At 35.0% G+C, this 19,008-nt stretch overlaps 1 protein-coding gene across 1 annotated transcript in view; it reads right to left on the bottom strand.

The window, feature by feature from the left end:
- The window catches only part of slc25a26 (solute carrier family 25 member 26), a 111,974-nt gene that overhangs the window by 85,728 nt on the left and 7,238 nt on the right, over window positions 1-19,008 (bottom strand). Inside the window, exons 4-5 of the mRNA XM_056468759.1 lie at window positions 3,669-3,773; window positions 3,446-3,493 (exon numbers count right to left, since the gene is read on the bottom strand). Of these exons, the coding sequence (XP_056324734.1) occupies window positions 3,446-3,493; window positions 3,669-3,773 (153 nt within the window). The remainder of the gene's footprint in view (window positions 1-3,445; window positions 3,494-3,668; window positions 3,774-19,008) is intronic.

The raw sequence follows: 19,008 nt of genomic DNA on the forward strand, positions 1-19,008 counted from the left end.
CCCTTCACATTAAAGTTCCATTTCATTTAAGATTTGTAACTGAATTATTCCATATAACTTAAACATCTACATGTTTTACATACAAACTATTCAATAAAATGCAACAACTGTAATCTTAAAGTTGTGAGAATTGTAATCAGTTGTATCTCGTTTGTTGTTTTTTCCAGACGTTTTTGATCCAAAATAAAACTGTTAAATTACGACCATGAGCATGTCTTGGCATTTTATTAAAGGTGTTTAATTGTAATGGTTGAGAGATAAAATTCTTTTAAATAACATTTTTTCTCTTGAAATTTTAGTGCAGTCACTTTATTGATGGTGTTCGATCATAATAATCTAGGAAAAGTTTGTGAAATAACAGTGTTTCTCTGTAAAACTCTTAGTGTGTAACTTTTTTGAACTGATTTGATCGTAATAATCTAGGAAAAGTCTGTAAAATAACAGTGTTTTTTTGTAAACATTTTAATGAAAATATCTGTAGATTTATTATTTTTTGCACTTTATTTCAACAAAGAAATTTTACCGTAATATTATGGTTTTTGTTTGGCAGCCGTAGCTGCCAGTCATTTGACCTTTTTTTTACGATATTTTTTTTTACAGTGTAGGTGACATGAAGGTGGTGAAAATACATTCAGAAAACAAATGAAGAAATGCTTTGCTTGAACTCATTGAAAGTTATGATGCTGTGAAGGTGTGTGAAACAGTAGAACATTAATCAAAGGGTGAGAAGGGTAAGATCTTTAAAAAAAAAAAAAAGAAAGGCATCTTCTCTTAGATGGGACTTCAGAAAATGGTGTGACATATACACTGCTAATTAGTATGATTAATTGTTGATATTTAAAAAAAAAAAAAAAAAAAAAAGATAATTGAAAGAGCTGCTGAAATTTAGAACAGATACAAATGGAGGTCAAAATATTATTGTTCACACAAAAATTAAACCATGCTGGACTATTCTACAGCTTGATTTTCTTTCTCTGAAAGCATTTGAGTTTCCTTGGATGTGTTTGGGATCATTGTCTTGGTGAAATATCCACCGAGGATTCAAGTTCTTCATCCTGATAATGTAGATATTGGACGGAAGCAGCTAATATTCATTTACAATGATGAAGGGCAGAGGGTTGCTGAATAACTTCTGAGACATTTCAGCTGCTGTCTGATCTTTCACCGCCTTTCTACACCTTCCTTTCTTCATGTGTTCAATACTTTTTCCTTGTGTCATTTCATTTTATTATGTATAACTTGTAAACTAATTTGGTTTGTTTATTTTTTTGGTTGTTATCAACATCTGGCGAAAATTTCAAGTCAACAGCACCTTTAAAATATATGTTTTCGGAGAAAAATAGTGATGTGTTCAATACTTATTTCCCCACTGTACTTGTTGCTGTGTTGTGTAAAACCTGTGTGATTTATTTTATCCTTTGGGATACACTTTGAAGTCCATTTCAACTCATTTTAATAGAGTTAGTTTGTTTCAAACGCTTTAATTATTAATAAACAACCAATGTCTGATTTTGGTACTAATATTTCTTACTTGCTAACTTATTTGAACATTTGTTTTTAAAATATATCACTTTTTGAACATGTTTAAATATAGCAAAGTTCTGAAGTACTTCATTTCCTTACAGAGGTGAAAATTTAAGATTTTACAAAAGAGTGTAAGACATATTGCCTTCACATATCAGCCTTTTAACCATACACACACACACACGCACACGCACACGCACGCACACACACACACACACACACACACACACACACACACACACACACACACACACACACACACACACACACACACACACACACACACACACACACACACACACACACAAATATCCAGCCATGCTATACATTATACTCAGGGTGTTAAAGTGGTCAAAAATCAGCTGATAAATCAGTCTTATCATTTCATTCAGTAAAACTATTGATGACTCTTCTACAATTTTTTTTAAAATAATGTTGTCATTTAGTTTATTTCATTTTATGGCTTCCATTTTCTTGGCTAGAGTTCATGCTTCAGTTGCATTGCTTAATAACATTTCATGGTTACCTTTAATAGGTACAGTTCATTGAGTTCATCTGTGTCTTGTTTAGCACCTGTGTCGCATGCTTTTTGTTATGTTTGTGTATTACATTTTTACCAAAGTCGATTTTTTTTTCCCTGAAAGTTACAGTTTTAGGCTAGTCTGTCTCGATGCAAAAGCTCTCATCAATGTCCAAAAATGTACACAAACATCAAAATTAATTTAAAAGAGCACAATGGATGATGGAAGTAGCAAAAGATTTAATATCTGACAACTTTAAAAATAAAAATAGTTAAAAATAAAAAGCTGCCACAGGATCCAGGCCTACAACTCCTCCTTGCTACATTTATGGCATACTTACTATATGGATGAATTAAATGCAGGGTGAAATTTGAAAGAAGTGAATGTAAATGAAGCAAATTTAAATAAAATAACAATAACAAGTTTTGGCAACTTTAGATGATTTTGTCACCCTAAAACCTTTAATTTAAAAGATTAAAGGCACACATTATATAAATTTCACAGCTAGAGGGCGCATATTCACAACAAACAAAGACATAGTTTGATGACACTGTGACTGAGAGTGGAATCATAAGTGTTTTTTTTGTTTGTTTGTTTTTTGTTTTTTTCATTACATTCCATGGGACTCATGCAGAAATTGTGTTCATGGATGAGCTAAAGTGTTCAAAACTTGGTAGTTTGAATGCTGCTCTGTGTATATTTTAACATATTAAATCATCTTTGGTATTCAAACCAAACCAGAAATTGAAGGTATATACCATCATTAGCATGTTGGCACTTGTTAAAGTTGCAAATTTCTCTGAAACTAAACATTCTTCAAAATATTTGGGATAATGTAGGTAGTTGCATTACTTAAGTCAGTAAAATATGAATCACTCTTCTTGTGTTTTTTGGATATTTCAATAAAAACATCTTACACATTGTGCCTTTAATGTATGTAATTATGCATGATGTACTTTTATTTCTGTAGTGAGAATGAATATTTATCACCAAACTAAACCCTTAACCTCATAGTAAGTACCTGCATTTAACTATGTTAACACAGTTACAGTCACAGTGGGAAGACATCCCTTTAGACATTGGATATTTATTAAACATTGCACTCTTTGTTCTTTTCTAATAATTCAGCAAAAATGTCAACAATTCTGTGTTTTTCTGTCATTAGGGTGGTGTTGTGTGTACATTATTGAGGAAAAGAATTGAACTCAAATAATTTTAACAAATGGCTGTAATACAACAAAGAGTGAAAAATTTAAGGGGGTGTGAATACTTTCCGTACCCACTGTATTTTAGAGCTCTCCCTTTATGAGGTACTTACATTAAATGTCAAAAACCTTTGTACAATGATGTAAAATAATGCAGTACGAATACTTGAAGTAAATTCAGTAAAGTCAGCCTACCTCTCTTAGTACTGTACTTCCATAACCTCTGTACAGCCCTCTGAATCCCTGAATGGGGAAACAAAAAGAGCTGTCATCTATGGACAAACAAAACACACTGCATTTTTATGACTGGTTGCTTTACAAAATGACTTGTTTATCAATCAATCCAAGCATCCAACTGTCTGTCAGGTGAATACAAGTGCATTGTGTGCAGCAAGCCAAGCTGACGGTGCGCACGCACCTCTTCTTGTAGTGTGTTCAGCAGCACCCTGTAGGTACTGATGGAGGGATTGGCTTGTGTCCTCTGCTTTACCACTTCAGTGGGCACACGGATCAGACAGGCAACCTGAGGAAGAGAAAGACAAACTCATCAGAACATCTAATAGTACTGTTCATACAAACCAAACATTTTCCAAGCGTACTGCATACAATACATGTTAAAAATAAATTAATTAATTAAAGAACAAATAACCATCCAAACCAACCAATCAAACCAGAAGAAAGAGCTTCATTGCCAGGTATGTTCACAAATACGAGGAATTTGTTTCCAACCATCCAAACCAACCAAGTAATCAAACCAACCATCCAAATCAAACCAACCAACCCAACCCACCAACCAACCAACCTATCTTCCATCCATCCAGATACAGTACATAATTAAAATAAATAAATAACAAAAATACTAAACCTTTAAAAAATTCAAATGAAAACTTTTCAAAAATCTAATAACCGAAAAGCACTTCTAAGTATTGACAAACTACAGTGGTCAGCATTTGAAGAGGATCAAAAAGGTTTTTCAAAATTGAGACTAAGATAAGAATGGGTGTTGTCTAACCGTTTCAGGACAACTTTGATGAAACGCTTTGATCCAATTCATATTTTGATCCATCCCACTATATAAAAGTTATGATGCTAAACTTACACTGATTTCACTGAATTCAACCCAAAATCTTATCTATAATATATATATATATATATATATATATATATATATATATATATATATATATATATATATATATATATATATATATATATATATATATATATATATATATATATTAGATACATACATACTACATCCAATGCATATTTGATTTGAAAGCATTCAGTATTTAAATGTTTGTGAGTTCATAAAAAAAAATATATATCACAAATGACCAACAAATTGTGCACAATATATCACAAAAACACTCCACAAATCCATAAACATGCTTCGCCAATAGAAGTGTGCCATTATTCAAGCTCATTCTTCACAGCCTCTTCTTCCCGCTCTAAAACTACACTTGTGCTGCCTTACTTCTGATCCTCTCCATGCTGGGGGCGGAAATACCACTGTGAATCAAGGATGGAAAGCAATCTCCGCAGCAACGGGGTGTTCACCGGCCCCCCATACCAGACCCCGGGGCTCACACTGGATCTGTGCTGTTGGAAATAATCTCTCCTGAATGACAGAGCGGACGAGGGGTGCTACTGTGAGACACATCTGGCACACTCTGAGCTGTAGCCGCATTTACAATCATGAGCAGCTTTCCATTTTGGAGAACTTCCAACAACAATTCATAATAAGTTGAATTGAAAACACATTCTTTTTGTATATATATATATATATATATATATATATATATATATATATATATATATATATATATATATATATATATATATATATATATATATATATATATATATATATATATATATATATATATATATATATATATATATATATATATATATATATATATATATAAAGTGTTATACATATTGAAGAAGCTAAAAATGTTTGTTGTGTATAAATGTACAGTTAAATTATAGCCCTCCTGTGTAAATTAAATTATTTTTGAATACTTCCAAATATTTCCAATGTGATGTTTAACAGAGCAAACAAATCACAGTATTTCCTTCTGAAGAAAGTCTTATTTCTTTTAATTTGGCCGAAAAAGACAGACAGACAGACAGACAGACAGACAGACAGACAGATAGATAGATAGATAGATAGATGACTATAAAATATTTAGTTTAATTAGTCCTTGTTTTGACTTTGGTACTGATTAATCTAATGTATATATGAGCAATATCATATGAGTAGCAGTGCGATATGGCTGTATATTGCCACTGGTGGGAGGTGTGCATAGTGGCCCACCATTGACGATATACAGCCACATCGCACTGTTACAAATGTAATAAAGCATTTATACAACAGTTCGACAGCATAAACGTGTATATAAAAAGGAAAATCAAACAAAAAAATCCTTTTGTTTGAGGAACTACTTTCTTCCGCCATTCATTCACATCTACATCTATCAGAACAGCTAAAACTGTTGCTAATTTACCAACTTCACTTTAGAGCTAGTATTTGAATGATTCTCTAGTGTACTGTCTAAAGTGATGACAAAACAGGTGATTATGCTGACATTTTCAGATTATAAGGCTAAGCTGCATGAAATGCCATCAGTCTACAAAGATTTCCAAGTTTTTCTCTGGTGTAATCAGGAAATCACAATAATTAATCCTGAAAAAGCCAAAGCAAAGCAAACACTAGCAGATTACTATGGTATAAATACAACACTACAACATACAAGGGAAATCACTAACCTGTTTTATAATGGTTTGATCAGCTGTAGTTTGAAATACAAAAAGAAAATTATTTTTCTTCCCTAAGGACTTATTATGGGGTCTCTGTCGCCATCTTGTGGCCCAACCGTCTTTGCGCTGCTCAGTATGACAGGCTGATGGACGTCGATGGAAATTATAAATATTTAAAATAGGCACTGTCCTTATTAATAAACTGCAGTTGCAATCTAAACAACTACATTCTCACCTAAAAAGCCTCAAAAGTACATTATGCTGTCCAATAGCTGCAATATTTGTCAAACTGTAGTGAGTTTATTGATATGCTGTCACTCTATGTGGGCGGAGTAATACACAAGGATGAAGAGGCTGTACCAGTGTTGTTATTGCAGAATATCACACGGCTATCAGCCAATCACATTCGAGAACCAGACAGAAGATAGATAGATAGATAGATAGATAGATAGATAGATAGATAGATAGATAGATAGATAGATAGATAGATAGATAGATAGATAGATAGATAGATAGATAGATAGATAGATAGATAGATAGATAGATAGATAGATAGATAGATCTTTCAGTATTTGATGAATGAAGTGCGAGGACAATACTGATACCTCATTGTACCCAGTTTTTTTTATGGAAACTGTGTACCCGATTGTTTACAATTTAACTAAAGTTACTCCCATAATTCAGAAAAGCATTATTGGGTGTAGGAAAAAGGTGGAGGTGTGAACAGGCTACCAAAGGCAGTCACCAAATGACTTGGTCTGCAGAACAGCATGGTGACAGAAATGGGCAAGATCCAGCTGAGGGGAATCTGTAATTGTTAAAAAAGTAAGGTCAGTGGGGAAGATTTATATTTTTACAAGGGGAACTTGTGCAGCAAGAGTGCCATCCTTTGGCGAAATGCTGGAATTGCGGAGCTACATTGCTCATTCTGACAGGGCTCATTTTACTAAGCTCATTAGGTTTTCTTTTTGCTGGGTTAACATTTATGAAACACTAAACATCACGTCTCCTTGTGTAATTCTCAAAAGGATCAAAATTACAGGTCTAAATAGAGAGGGAAGTGGATATGACAAGTAATTCTTGCGGTAATTGAATTGGTGTGCGCGAGTGCGCGGCGTAGCAATTTTGTATCATCTCGCAGGGGAGTTGATAGAGGACTGGTGAGAGATTATATCAGATCAATTACCGACATTGTGTATTTCGGGGTAATTTACAGAGAGCGGAGAGCAGGAAAAGTAGGCCGAGAACATTTTTAAGTAAGTGGATGTCGAAGTCTTTACATGACGTTTAGGAATGTACCTGTATGTGATATGCCACATGATTATCAAGGCGTTGACTTAAAGTGATAGCTTTGAAAAATGAAATTTAGACTTGCTGGTAATTTCCTGTAGGTGACTTTTTCTTCATACTTATAAGTACATATTAGCTGGGGAAAAAACTGGATCCTTGTGATTCATAACATGTCAATGGCTACCAGCACTTTCAGAGTTTCAAACATGTACAGACAAAATTAAATAAAAGGGATAGTTCACCCAAAAATGTTTTCTCACCATTTATTTACACAAGTGGAGGATGAGTAAATGGTGACAGAATTCTAATTTGTGGGTGAACTATTCATTTTACTAACTCTTTGCTCCTGCGGAAAAATTGATGAAGCAAATTAGAACAGGAAGTTTGCAATCCAGAGTAGGTCAAAACAGTGCTTACAAACAGTAAATTACACACTACAGATAGTAGCCTATTACTGATTACAAATTGCATAATGAAATATGTTAGTAACAATCTAGATTACACATTTTAGGTAATGTAATCTGACTACATTTTTGGATTACTTTGGGATTACTTTTGACTTAACTTGTTTAAATCACATCAATTTTTATTTTGTACCTACTGATCTGCAAGGAGGATGTGAGTCTATGACATAATTCAGTCATAACAATGTAAAATTGTCATAAATATTTAATTATTTATACATACAATTTTGTTTAACTGAGTCATGTAATTAATTCTACCCTCAAAACAGGGGTTTAGCCTAACAATCACGTAAATATTTAAAATGTCATTGTATTGTGGAAGTCTTCCAAGTTATGTGTGCGCGTGTGTGTATATATAAGGGCTGCACAATATTAGAAAAATCTGACATTTCGATATTTTGTTTTGCTGCGATATATATTGTAATATGAATATCATTTCACCAGATGACTTGAATTGCTCTATTTAAAAAAGATTTCATTAATTTAGATGACTAGGGAGATCAAATATTTTTCTGTCTTACATCTGCATACAATTGAATAAATAAAGCATATATAAATACAACAGAGGACAAATAAAGATTAAATAAACTTCCATACCATGTAATACGCTAAAATCAGTATGCAAGCTGAGTAGTGTGTCTGACTTCATAGAATTTCAAAAGTCAGTATGCGAGAAGTACCAAGATGACCTACTACATCCGGCGAGATTCTGAAGTGTGCATCTCATGCATGCTGCACTATGAATGAGAGTGAAGCAATGCAATTCACGCGGGTAGGTCACGTGACCATGACAAAATGGCGGATGTAGTACATACGAATTCCATTCAAACTGCTCACATTTATACTGTATAGAATGTACTTTTCTAACAGCGAGTAGTACGTTTAAATTCAAATGCAGTACCTACTGAGTAGGCAGTTTCGAACGCAGCCTTGGTTTAACAGTATTCAAATATAAAAATTGAACAATCAAACGTAAAATAACTTGGTCATCACATTGTAAATCCTACAATGTGACTATTGTGTATACACACATTGCACATTATATAATTATATATATTTTATAATATATAACTTTACTATATATTTCACAATTTTAAACCATAATATCTAATCACATATTATTTTTCACATATCACATATTATTTTTTAACTCAAAGTGTCGACTTGTATTCTATAAAGCACAACAGCTTCAGCTTTATCTTAGGCTGAGGAAGAGTAAATCAACAGCAACTTTTTTCTTCTGGGTAAATTATACCTTTAAACGTAGTTTTGCTGTAATTAACATTTTAGTTACCATGTTGGAAAGAGTTATAGTTATACTCTTCATTGCGAAATAGCCTTTGGCCTGTGTTTTTGCATTCCTGTCATCATTTATCTTTATTTGCAAGTCATTTGGAGGCGGCGGCATTAATTAGTCGCTGTCTCTGATCCAAATACACGATTACAATCCTGCACTGCTGCAGAGGTGCAAAAAAACCCTGAGGACGAAACTCTCATTTCCACAGTGACAAGGTGACCACAGGCCAGCATTCAACCACGACACAAGGTCAGAGAAAGAGCGGGGCAATTAAAGCTTATTTTTGCACTCTGTGATTCAAGTCAGGACTGTTTATATCTTCCTCATACTCTTCTACAACACACAACTGTAAAGGGACAAATGAATACTGCAATATATCACACTGACCAATATTAACAGCAATATTAAAAAGTTTATAACTGTCTTCAGTTTTTCAAATGCAGTAAGTTTTTTTTATGTACAACAATTATATAATACTAATAAATACTGTGTTATATGTGTTTTATCGTACAGGTGGGCAACATGAAAAAAAAATAAATAAAAAATTCACAATTTAAGTCATCCATATCCAGATAAATATAAAAAACTAGTATCTTTCCTGTAATTATATTAATTAATATAGTTTATTTATAATGGCTGCATGGAATATGCATTTTTTCATCTTTAAGCATATACTCAAAATGTACAAATTAATATGTGATTATTATACTCACATTATTTAGAACGTCAGGGCATTTTTGATTGAAAATGTAAATATATAAAATAAACAGTAATGAACTAAAGCACTTTTAAACAGGCCCAATTTAAAATACTGCTAAATAAAATGTAAAAAGTAAATATTAGTACTTTCAAGCTTGCAACCCTCCCAGCATGCTGTTATTCATGTTTCTGCAAGGTTTGTAAGAATAATGATGGAAAAATATGAATGTAAACAGTGTAATTTGCAACACAGATAAACAATAGAGCATGATATAAAATGGCTGAAATGGTAAAAACAATGATGAATAGACTTTTTTATTTCCTCCAAACAATATATTTATAATGTCATATTGAACAGCCTTAATATATGGTATTATCTCATAACAACAATTAAAAATTTATATTCACTCATTTTCCTTCAAATAGTCCTTGATTTATCAGGGGTCGCCACAGCGGAATTAACCACTAATTACTGCATTTTTTTTTTAAATGGGTGAATGCCTATCCAGCCTTTAAATTTTTAATTATAATACATTAAGAGAATAACTTCTACAGTATTAAAGGCTGCGTTGCATTAAATGAACAGTTCGCCCAAACATGACAATTGTGCCATTTTATAAACCTGCTTTCTTCCATGTATGAACATGATAAACATAAAATAGTCTAAAAGAAATCAATTAATAATCAACCCAACTGATGTTATATTACATAATTATGAATATAAAAGAATCATAATTTAGTCGATACAACAGTTCTGTCTGGTTCTTGAATTGGATTGGTGAATAGCTGTGCGATATTCTGCTAATAACAGCACCTGTCGAGCCCTTCACCCTTGTGTATTACTCCGCCCACATACAGCAACAAGCAGAGGACACTCTACAGTTTGAAAAATATTCAACTCGATATCTCGGTGCATTGACAATGCTTTCCATACACTGTTTTAGATTTTCTTCACAGCACAACAATTCTTAAATTAAAATGTAAAAATATATTTAAATTTATTTACTGTTTGTAATACAATTTTGTCCTTAAATACAAACAATCAGATACATAAACTGTACCTTTAAACAACACAAGCATTTATAGCAAATAAACAAATATAAATATCCCGTTCACTCTCTGAGCCTTGTCTTAGTCACGTGCTCAACATAAACGGCTGCGATTGGCGCTGGCGCTCTTCACAGATGAGTGACACTGATAAACGGCAGCGGCGATCACAGCTGATCCATGATAGACACGGTGGAGAAAACTCTGCAGACACGCGCTCGTGTCTGTATCCAGAAGTATCGCTGTAACAGCTGAGAGGATAGGAAAAGTCATGCCCAGCAGGTCAAATGGGCCACAGTGTTAGAGAGAGAAATGGAGTTTACTTTCATTCTCTCAATCGCAATGAAATAGGGGCTTCTGCTGTAAGTGTCAGTGAAAGACACACAAGCAGTGAAATTGTGCAGTTTCATGCATTTTTAAGTAGTAGGAGCGTTGTGAATACTCGCGCTCGCCTCCCTCACCATAGTAATCTACAGCGACATAGGGCATATGAGATAAATTACATCAGAACATAATAACCGGTTATGATTATTACTGAACCGATATTGAATTGCCCACGTCTGCATCGCGGTGCACCGAAGAAACAATTAATTTTGACACCCCTACTTTTTAGTCTAGAATGTAGTTGTTTAGATTGCAACTATGCAGTTTATTTATAAGCATAGTGCCTATTTTAAATATTTTATAAAATTGAGCTGAGCAACGACAGTTGACATTGTCCATCCACAAGATGGCGACAGAGACAGCATAATAAGCTCTTAGAGGAGAAAAACTCATAATTTCTAAGTACAGCTGATCAAATCATTATTAAACAGGTAAGTGACATTTTAAAGCAGGTCGCATACCAGAAGCGCCGCTCGGCAGCGCGCCGCGTAGAGCCAAGCCATACATTTCAGAATTCTAACATAGGTTTCTATCAGGGTACACACACTGGCGCTGCAAGTCGGCGGCTGTCCGCGCCGACCAGCCACAACTCAGAACACTGTTCATTTCTCTGCCGCGCCACAGAGCGCCATCTGATTAGTTTCATGTTAAATATCATGCGAATGTCTGTGTCTGGTCTGTGATACTTTTAACAGTGATGTGCGTGACGTGTCGCGGCGTGAGCAGCGCTTCCGGTGTGCGACCTGCTTAAGTCGATCTTTCTCTTTTGTATGTTGTAGTGCTTTATTTATACCAAAGTAATTGTGGTGTATTGAGTGAGAGATGGGACTCGCATATCAGGAATGTGTTTCGTGTTGGGCACTCTTTGTATAACCCTGAGTTACTTTTTGGTTGGGCATCTGTTTGTTTCCAATGAGTCTCCTGTTTTCATTCTGCAGACTAGTACAGTAAAAAGAAAGAAAGAAGAAATGCCTGCATGTGTTTAGCATGATCTCCTGATTGCAACAGAGAAATACAAGGCAATCTCTGTAGACTGATGGCATTTCATGTCGTTCAGCCTTATCATTTTACAATGTGAGCAAAATCACCGGTTTTGTCATCACTTTAGACATTACGCTAGTGCATCATTCAAATACTAGCTCTAAAATGACGTTTGTGAAGTAGCAACAGATTCTACTGTTCTGATATCAGCTGCAGATGTGAATGATGAGCAGAAGAAAGTAGTTCCTCATACAAAAGGATTTTGAGACTCTCCGTGTTTGATTTTCTTTTTCATATACACGATTATGCTGTCAAACTATTGTATAATTGCAATATCACACTCGTAGAAGTGCAATATGGCTGTATATTGTCACTGGTGTGACACTAAGGCAAAACATGCTTCTCACCAATGTCCATATACAGCCACATCGCACTGCTACTCATGTATATTGCATATATAAATAGCTGTTGTATATATAAATGTGGATAAAATGAAAAAATAACAATGCAAAATATATTTCTTCTCTTGATTTAAATACAAGCTTTAAATAAAGTGTTAACAGAAGCATTATAATTAATCAATATGAACTCTGAATCTTTGAGTGGTTGGTGCATGTTAACATTTATACAAACTTTCCACCACTTTAACCACAAACCTGAACCCAGACCTCTCAACAAAAGAGACTTTGATTAGCATAAAATAAAGCAGTTTTGCATGGCTAGGTCACTCTCCCAGCTGTGACTCCAGACATCAATAGACACAGCTGGAACATTCCAACCGGACCATGAACTCTGAACAAACGCCTCCCAGCAGAGTCTCAGGAAACTTGGATTAAAGCAGGCATTTGGAACAATCTTCCCCAGATCATCCTACAGGTGCTTTAAATAAAACAACAACAACAACAGCGTCCTCTCAGGACCTTTTAGAGTACTGCCTCCCAAAATCTGCCTGACGCGTCCCCCATCTCGTCCTTTAAAAAACCCCAACGTGTGTGCAGAAATAGCATTTTTCACCCAACACAATTGCCTATTTCTTGACATTTCACAGACCTGGCAGGTGAGAACAAGAAAGAGGAGGTGGGAAATGGTTGAAAATGAGCCCACGGCATAACACCCTGGCTTGATTTGAGCAATAAATCACCGGCAACCATATTCTCGCAGGCAATGTGTGGTTTATTTGCTGTGCGAAGCTTAGCAGGGTGCCAGTCGGCCTCCTCTAGACATGCTACATGCTGTTTTCAGCCGCACAGCCATAGGGAGAGACAAGCTTTATAAATGTAGGAAAAAGTGCTCCTTCAGCTTGACAAATGAGCTTTCGGAGAGCGTGTTGGGCAAATGAGAATGAAGATAAATCTGATATAATGGTTAGATAACAGCCTACTCTGGCCCTGACAGACACCATCAGCTAGTGCATTCTTTATAACCTGCTACACACACACACAGTAGTCTCACAGAGAGAATAGGCCCAAATTGTGCTACTATTTCATTCTTTTTAGAAACGTTTCATATGAAAAGACAAAGTGGCCATTAAATGTAAGTTGCAATAGTCTTTTATTTCTTATGGTCACCTACATATGAGAGCAACAACCTTTCAAATGATTTTTGAATAAATTTTTGAACTGTTGTCATTGTTGGAATATGTCCTATTTTTTCTGAATCTCAAACGTGTTGCGACTTAATGTAATACTAATTAAAGGTGCAATAGGTGATTGTCTTCAGAAAAAATTTTGTTATGCTGGTTGAAAGTCTTTTCACATCCTGATAACAATCACTAAATATAGTGGTACAAATGTATTGGTGTGTGTTTTGATATCCTGTGTAAAGTGCAGGACTAAAAACAAGTTGTCCAATCAAAACATTGAGTCCAAACATTACGATTGACTGTCCACCTGCTTCTGTGCCTGATGATCAGGTTGCTATGGTCCTAACCTTCGACCACCACCCATTTCACAATGCACAGCCCCTTACAGTCCGTGCTTGCTGTTCCATGGGAAAAAAATCCGGCCACCAGCCTCATAAGGGGTTTTTGTACTGCACTTAGTCTAACCTTTCACCTAACACCTTTTTGCCTAGGGAGACCCAACCAGGGGCATTAGCCCCCGACAACATAGCTCTTAGGATCACTCAGCAGGGTTCATACAAATTTTTACTACTAAATTTCCATGACTTTTTAATGACTTTTTCAAACTTTCAGGTAAATATTCATAATCTTGTTTTGTGTTTCATGTAATGTCTATTAATCCAGATTAATAAAGGAACTAAGCCGAAAGGAAAATGAATGAATAAATGAATAAATTGGCCGTAGTGTATGTGTGTGAATGTGTGTGCATGAATGTTACCCAGTACTGGGTTGCAGTTGGAAGGGGATCCACTATGTTAAAACATACGCTGCATAAGTAGTCGGTTCATTCCGCTGTGGTGACCCCTGATGAATAAAGTGGCTAAGCCGAAGGAACATGAATGAATCTTGTTGTGTGAAAATTTTAGAAATGTTGGCTTGTGTTTTCAAAAGACTTATAAGATTAGTACAAATAAGCCTTTAGCACCCACAGTATCTGACCTCTGCAGTTAAAGGTTTCTGGACGCGACACTCAAAATGCATCTTGAATTATGGTGAAAGCGAGTGAAAGAGAGGTGAAGCTGAAATTGCTTTTGATTTTTGAAGTTATTGCTTTTGCAACTGAAGTTCGCAAAGTTTATCCCACACAGAGAACGTCACGTGAAGGGCCGACAGCTCAATTTTATTTTATTTAAAATGTACACAATTTTATCATCTCAAGTACACAGATAATAATTAAACAAATTTTCATAACTTTTCCAAAAGATTTTGGCTTCATTTGTTTTTCCAAAACCTTTCCAAGCCTGGAAAATGTCTTTTGGAAATTCCTAGACTTTTCCAGGTTTTCCAGGACAGTATGAACCCTGACTCAGGCACTCAAACCCCTCCACCACGATAAGGTGGCAGTTTGAAAGGAGGCCTCAGGGAAGACACAGGACACGCTGGAGGGACTATGTCTCTCGGCTGACCTGGGAACACCTCGGGATCCCCCAGAGGACCTGGATGAAGTGTCTGGGGAGAGGGAAGTCTGGGGTTCTCTCCTAAGACTGCTGTCCCATGACCCGGCCCCGGAAAAGCGATTGAAAATGAAAGATGAATAAATGAATGTCCTACCTGTCTGTAAATATATGTAATACTGTGTGCAGAAAGGACTACTTTATCCTCATGTTTGAGGATGCAGTTCAGCTATTTTAAAGACTAACTATACTTCAAAGTTTTCTCTCTGGTGAATGGCATGTTATTGTATTGTAGTGGTACTGCCTTGTGCATGTGTTCATCTTCATGTCTTCAGAAGGTATGGTTTTGCATGCAGATTTGCAGGGTGGGACGTAGGCTTTAATTTTGTAAGATCTGCTATTGCGCCTTTAAAGGAACACTCCACTGCATAGGCTCATTTTACAACTGCTCTAGAGTTAAAGGTGCTGAATGTAAGTTTTGGACTTTTCTAAAGATTTATAAAAAATACCATAATAGGTTTTCAGATGTTTAAGAAACATGCCAAGTGAACATTCTTGTTTATCTGAAAAACAATGCTGAAGTCAGATATTCTGCTTTGAAAATGTGTTTTCCGTGCTGGAACGCTGACTTTGTTTTGGTCATTTAACCTGCCTAATACCAGTTTAGCCAATTATACTTCAGCACCCGAGTTGCTGAAATGAAACATAGATTCAGAGTTCCACATGAGGTTATTAATTAGCAAATTGTACAAATATTACGAACGTAAACATTAGGTGAGCAGGTTACATTGTAACCGCGTGTCCTAACCACACGCTTTGTAACAAGATACGCAGTGATGAGCAATTTGGCTGTATACACCAGACGAAACACGACATAGATATTAATACAGCCATTCAGAAGCACAGAATATGCACTCACTCATGAAATAGTAAGCTTTATAATCTATATGATGCATATTAAACCTCTTTAACGTTATCAAATGTACATGCTAAATCATGTGTTTAGTCAAATGTGTTTAGTTCTAAAGTTTAATTCTTCTTTCTGCTTGATCTGCTTTCAGTATATGGCAATAAATATCATGTAAAATGGTATTCAAACTCACATTGTTAGCATTTAACATTGAATAAAGCACATGAGGTGTACCTGAGGTGATCATGGTCATAGTTTTCTGTTGTTCAGCTGCAAGAAATAGATCAATTCGAGGTGCTGGTTAGGACAAAAACTATTGCTTCTATCTGCTGCTGTTGCTTTTATTTAGAACATGATTTAAATCACTCGCAACTTGCACTTGCGTTTGTTTTGACCCGGGAGTGCAATACCTAGTGCAACCACTGGGTGTCAAACTGACATACTGCACCTTTAAACATTTAAGTTTTATTATATTTTATTTTAATCAGCCAATCTCAATGTCTGCACTTTTAGCTTAGCTTAGCATAAATCATTGAATCAGATTAGACCATAAGCAGCTTGCTCAAAATGTTTTTTGAAAAAAGTTTAGATACTTTTCCTATTTAAAGCTTGACTCTTCTGTAGTTACGTAGTTTACCAAGACCAATATGGAAAATTAAAAGTTGCTATTATCTAGGCCGATATGTCTAGGAACTATACTCCTATTCTGGCGTAATAATGGTGCATAAGGAACTTTGCTGCTGTACCATAACTGCAGCAAGCACAATGATATTAAGCAGCGTTGTTACCTTGTTTCCTAGTTGAGGTTTCATTTTAGGTACTGCCAGTGACGCCCCCAGAAAATTTTCTTAGGGGTGGCCAGAAGAAGCCACACCAAATCTTGGGGTGGCACACACAAAAAAAATTAATTCAGTGTAATGTTATAATTTTGTTTCTGGTAAATTAAATAACGTGTTTTTAATTCATGTAATTAACTACTCTTGAAATATTGCAATTTATTCCTTGAAATAATTCAGCAACTACATGTGCAAACCAAATAAGAATCTATATTAAGTTTAAAAACACTTTTCACATAATATCTTTTCAGTTATTTTTCACATACTTTTATTGTACAGCATACAGTATATGCCATGTCTAAACATAATGAAGATTAATGAATTAATTAATAAAACAAACAAATACAACTGTAACACACAATAACAAATGTATATACACACACAAACTCACTATACAGACCCTAATAATATAAATTATCCATATTCCTTTTTAAGCTACATTATTATTAATACAGCTTCCTCTATTGATGTACCTTACAGTAAATATTAAATTGCCATTGGTGTCTATTGAAGGTGTGTGCATGCTGTCAACAATGATCGAGGAGGGGGAGGGGCAGTGAATCAGCTCCGTCAGTGGCACCAATCAATACACAATAATTTAGTGGCTGCTATTTATTTATTTATTGAAATGTTGTAAATTTACGTAAGTACATTTAAATTAATAACATCAACAGCAAAATCATATTGGGGGCGCCCCTGGGTACTGCATATTATAATTGTGCCTGTTGCAGCAGCAAAGTTCCTTGATTATTATTACATATCGGTCTTGAAAACAGTAGCTTTCACTTTCCATCAGTCTAAGCACATGATGCAATGACAAAAATCATTTATGATAAATAAAATGATTTCATGGTGGCTTTTAGAGAAACTGGTAAAGGTGAATAATGACTAAATCTTGCTGTTGCACCTGAAAGGTTGTTCCAGTGCTACAAAGACAGAGTCTGAATCACTGAGATTAAAGTCCTGAATCCCCGTCATGTTTGATTAGTGTGTTTGAGCTGACCTTATAGGGTCAGCCAGACAACTATGACAGAACAGCAGTACGGAAGATACTTTCATCTGTTTGGAAAACTCAAATTAACGAGGAAAAGAACAAAGCATTAAGTATCAGGTCAGAGAAACTGTGCCAAAAAACTCGAAATTATAAATTAATTTATCACATCCTGTCATGAAACCTATTAGCAAGAACTTGTAAAATGTCAGAAGTTATGCAAGTGAGATGACTTTGTCTTCTTCTCTAGACGCCCCGAGGTGAGGACTTTCATAGCTAAGCTCTGGGATTACAGGCTTTGAACGGGGCAGCTTGTACCCATAACACACAGGGATTCAGCTGAGGCTCTGCTGTTAAAAAATCCACCTTTTGAAGTGTGCAAATCCTGGCGCATCAGACAAAGGGTTATCAACAAACCTGACTTCAGCTTCACCTCATATTCAAACATCTTAGTTACTCGTGAAGACTGAACTTTTCACTTCACTTGCTTTTTGTGACTTGAGATGATGTCGGAATGATAGTGGTTCTGATTTTCAAAGCAAAAGTTTTTTCAGTACAGTGAAGAATCAAGAAAGTTAATTTAATTGTTAATAAACAAGCACATATTAATCAAATTGTAGCATTATAGTTATACAGTGTCAATTTTAATACTGAACATAGTTAATTAATGAATAGGATAATATTAGGAACATTAAATACTATTAGTCACAATAATACATTTAATTTGCTCTAAAGATATTGAGACTGAATTCTACTGAACTGAACTGTTGTAAATCAAAAATGTTAGTGCCGAGAGGATTTGTTTATGACATTTATAGACTGATATTTTAAGTCAGTCTTGTGTTCTTTTAAGTAATGAAGGTTATTCCACACATTGCTGTTTTAAAAGAACAGAGCAAACTGAATCTAAACCGACAGGGAATAAAAGATTATGACCCTGAGGCCAATGAATAAATGTACAATTGATAAATAAAAAATACATTTATTATATATATAAGAATATAAGATCATTTCTTCTTACAATCATGTATCAAATATGATGTAGTAGGCTATATGGTATAGAAGACTTTCTATCTGT

This window comes from Danio aesculapii, chromosome 11 (genome assembly GCF_903798145.1).
Source record: "Danio aesculapii chromosome 11, fDanAes4.1, whole genome shotgun sequence".
Taxonomy (NCBI): Eukaryota; Metazoa; Chordata; class Actinopteri; order Cypriniformes; family Danionidae; genus Danio; species Danio aesculapii.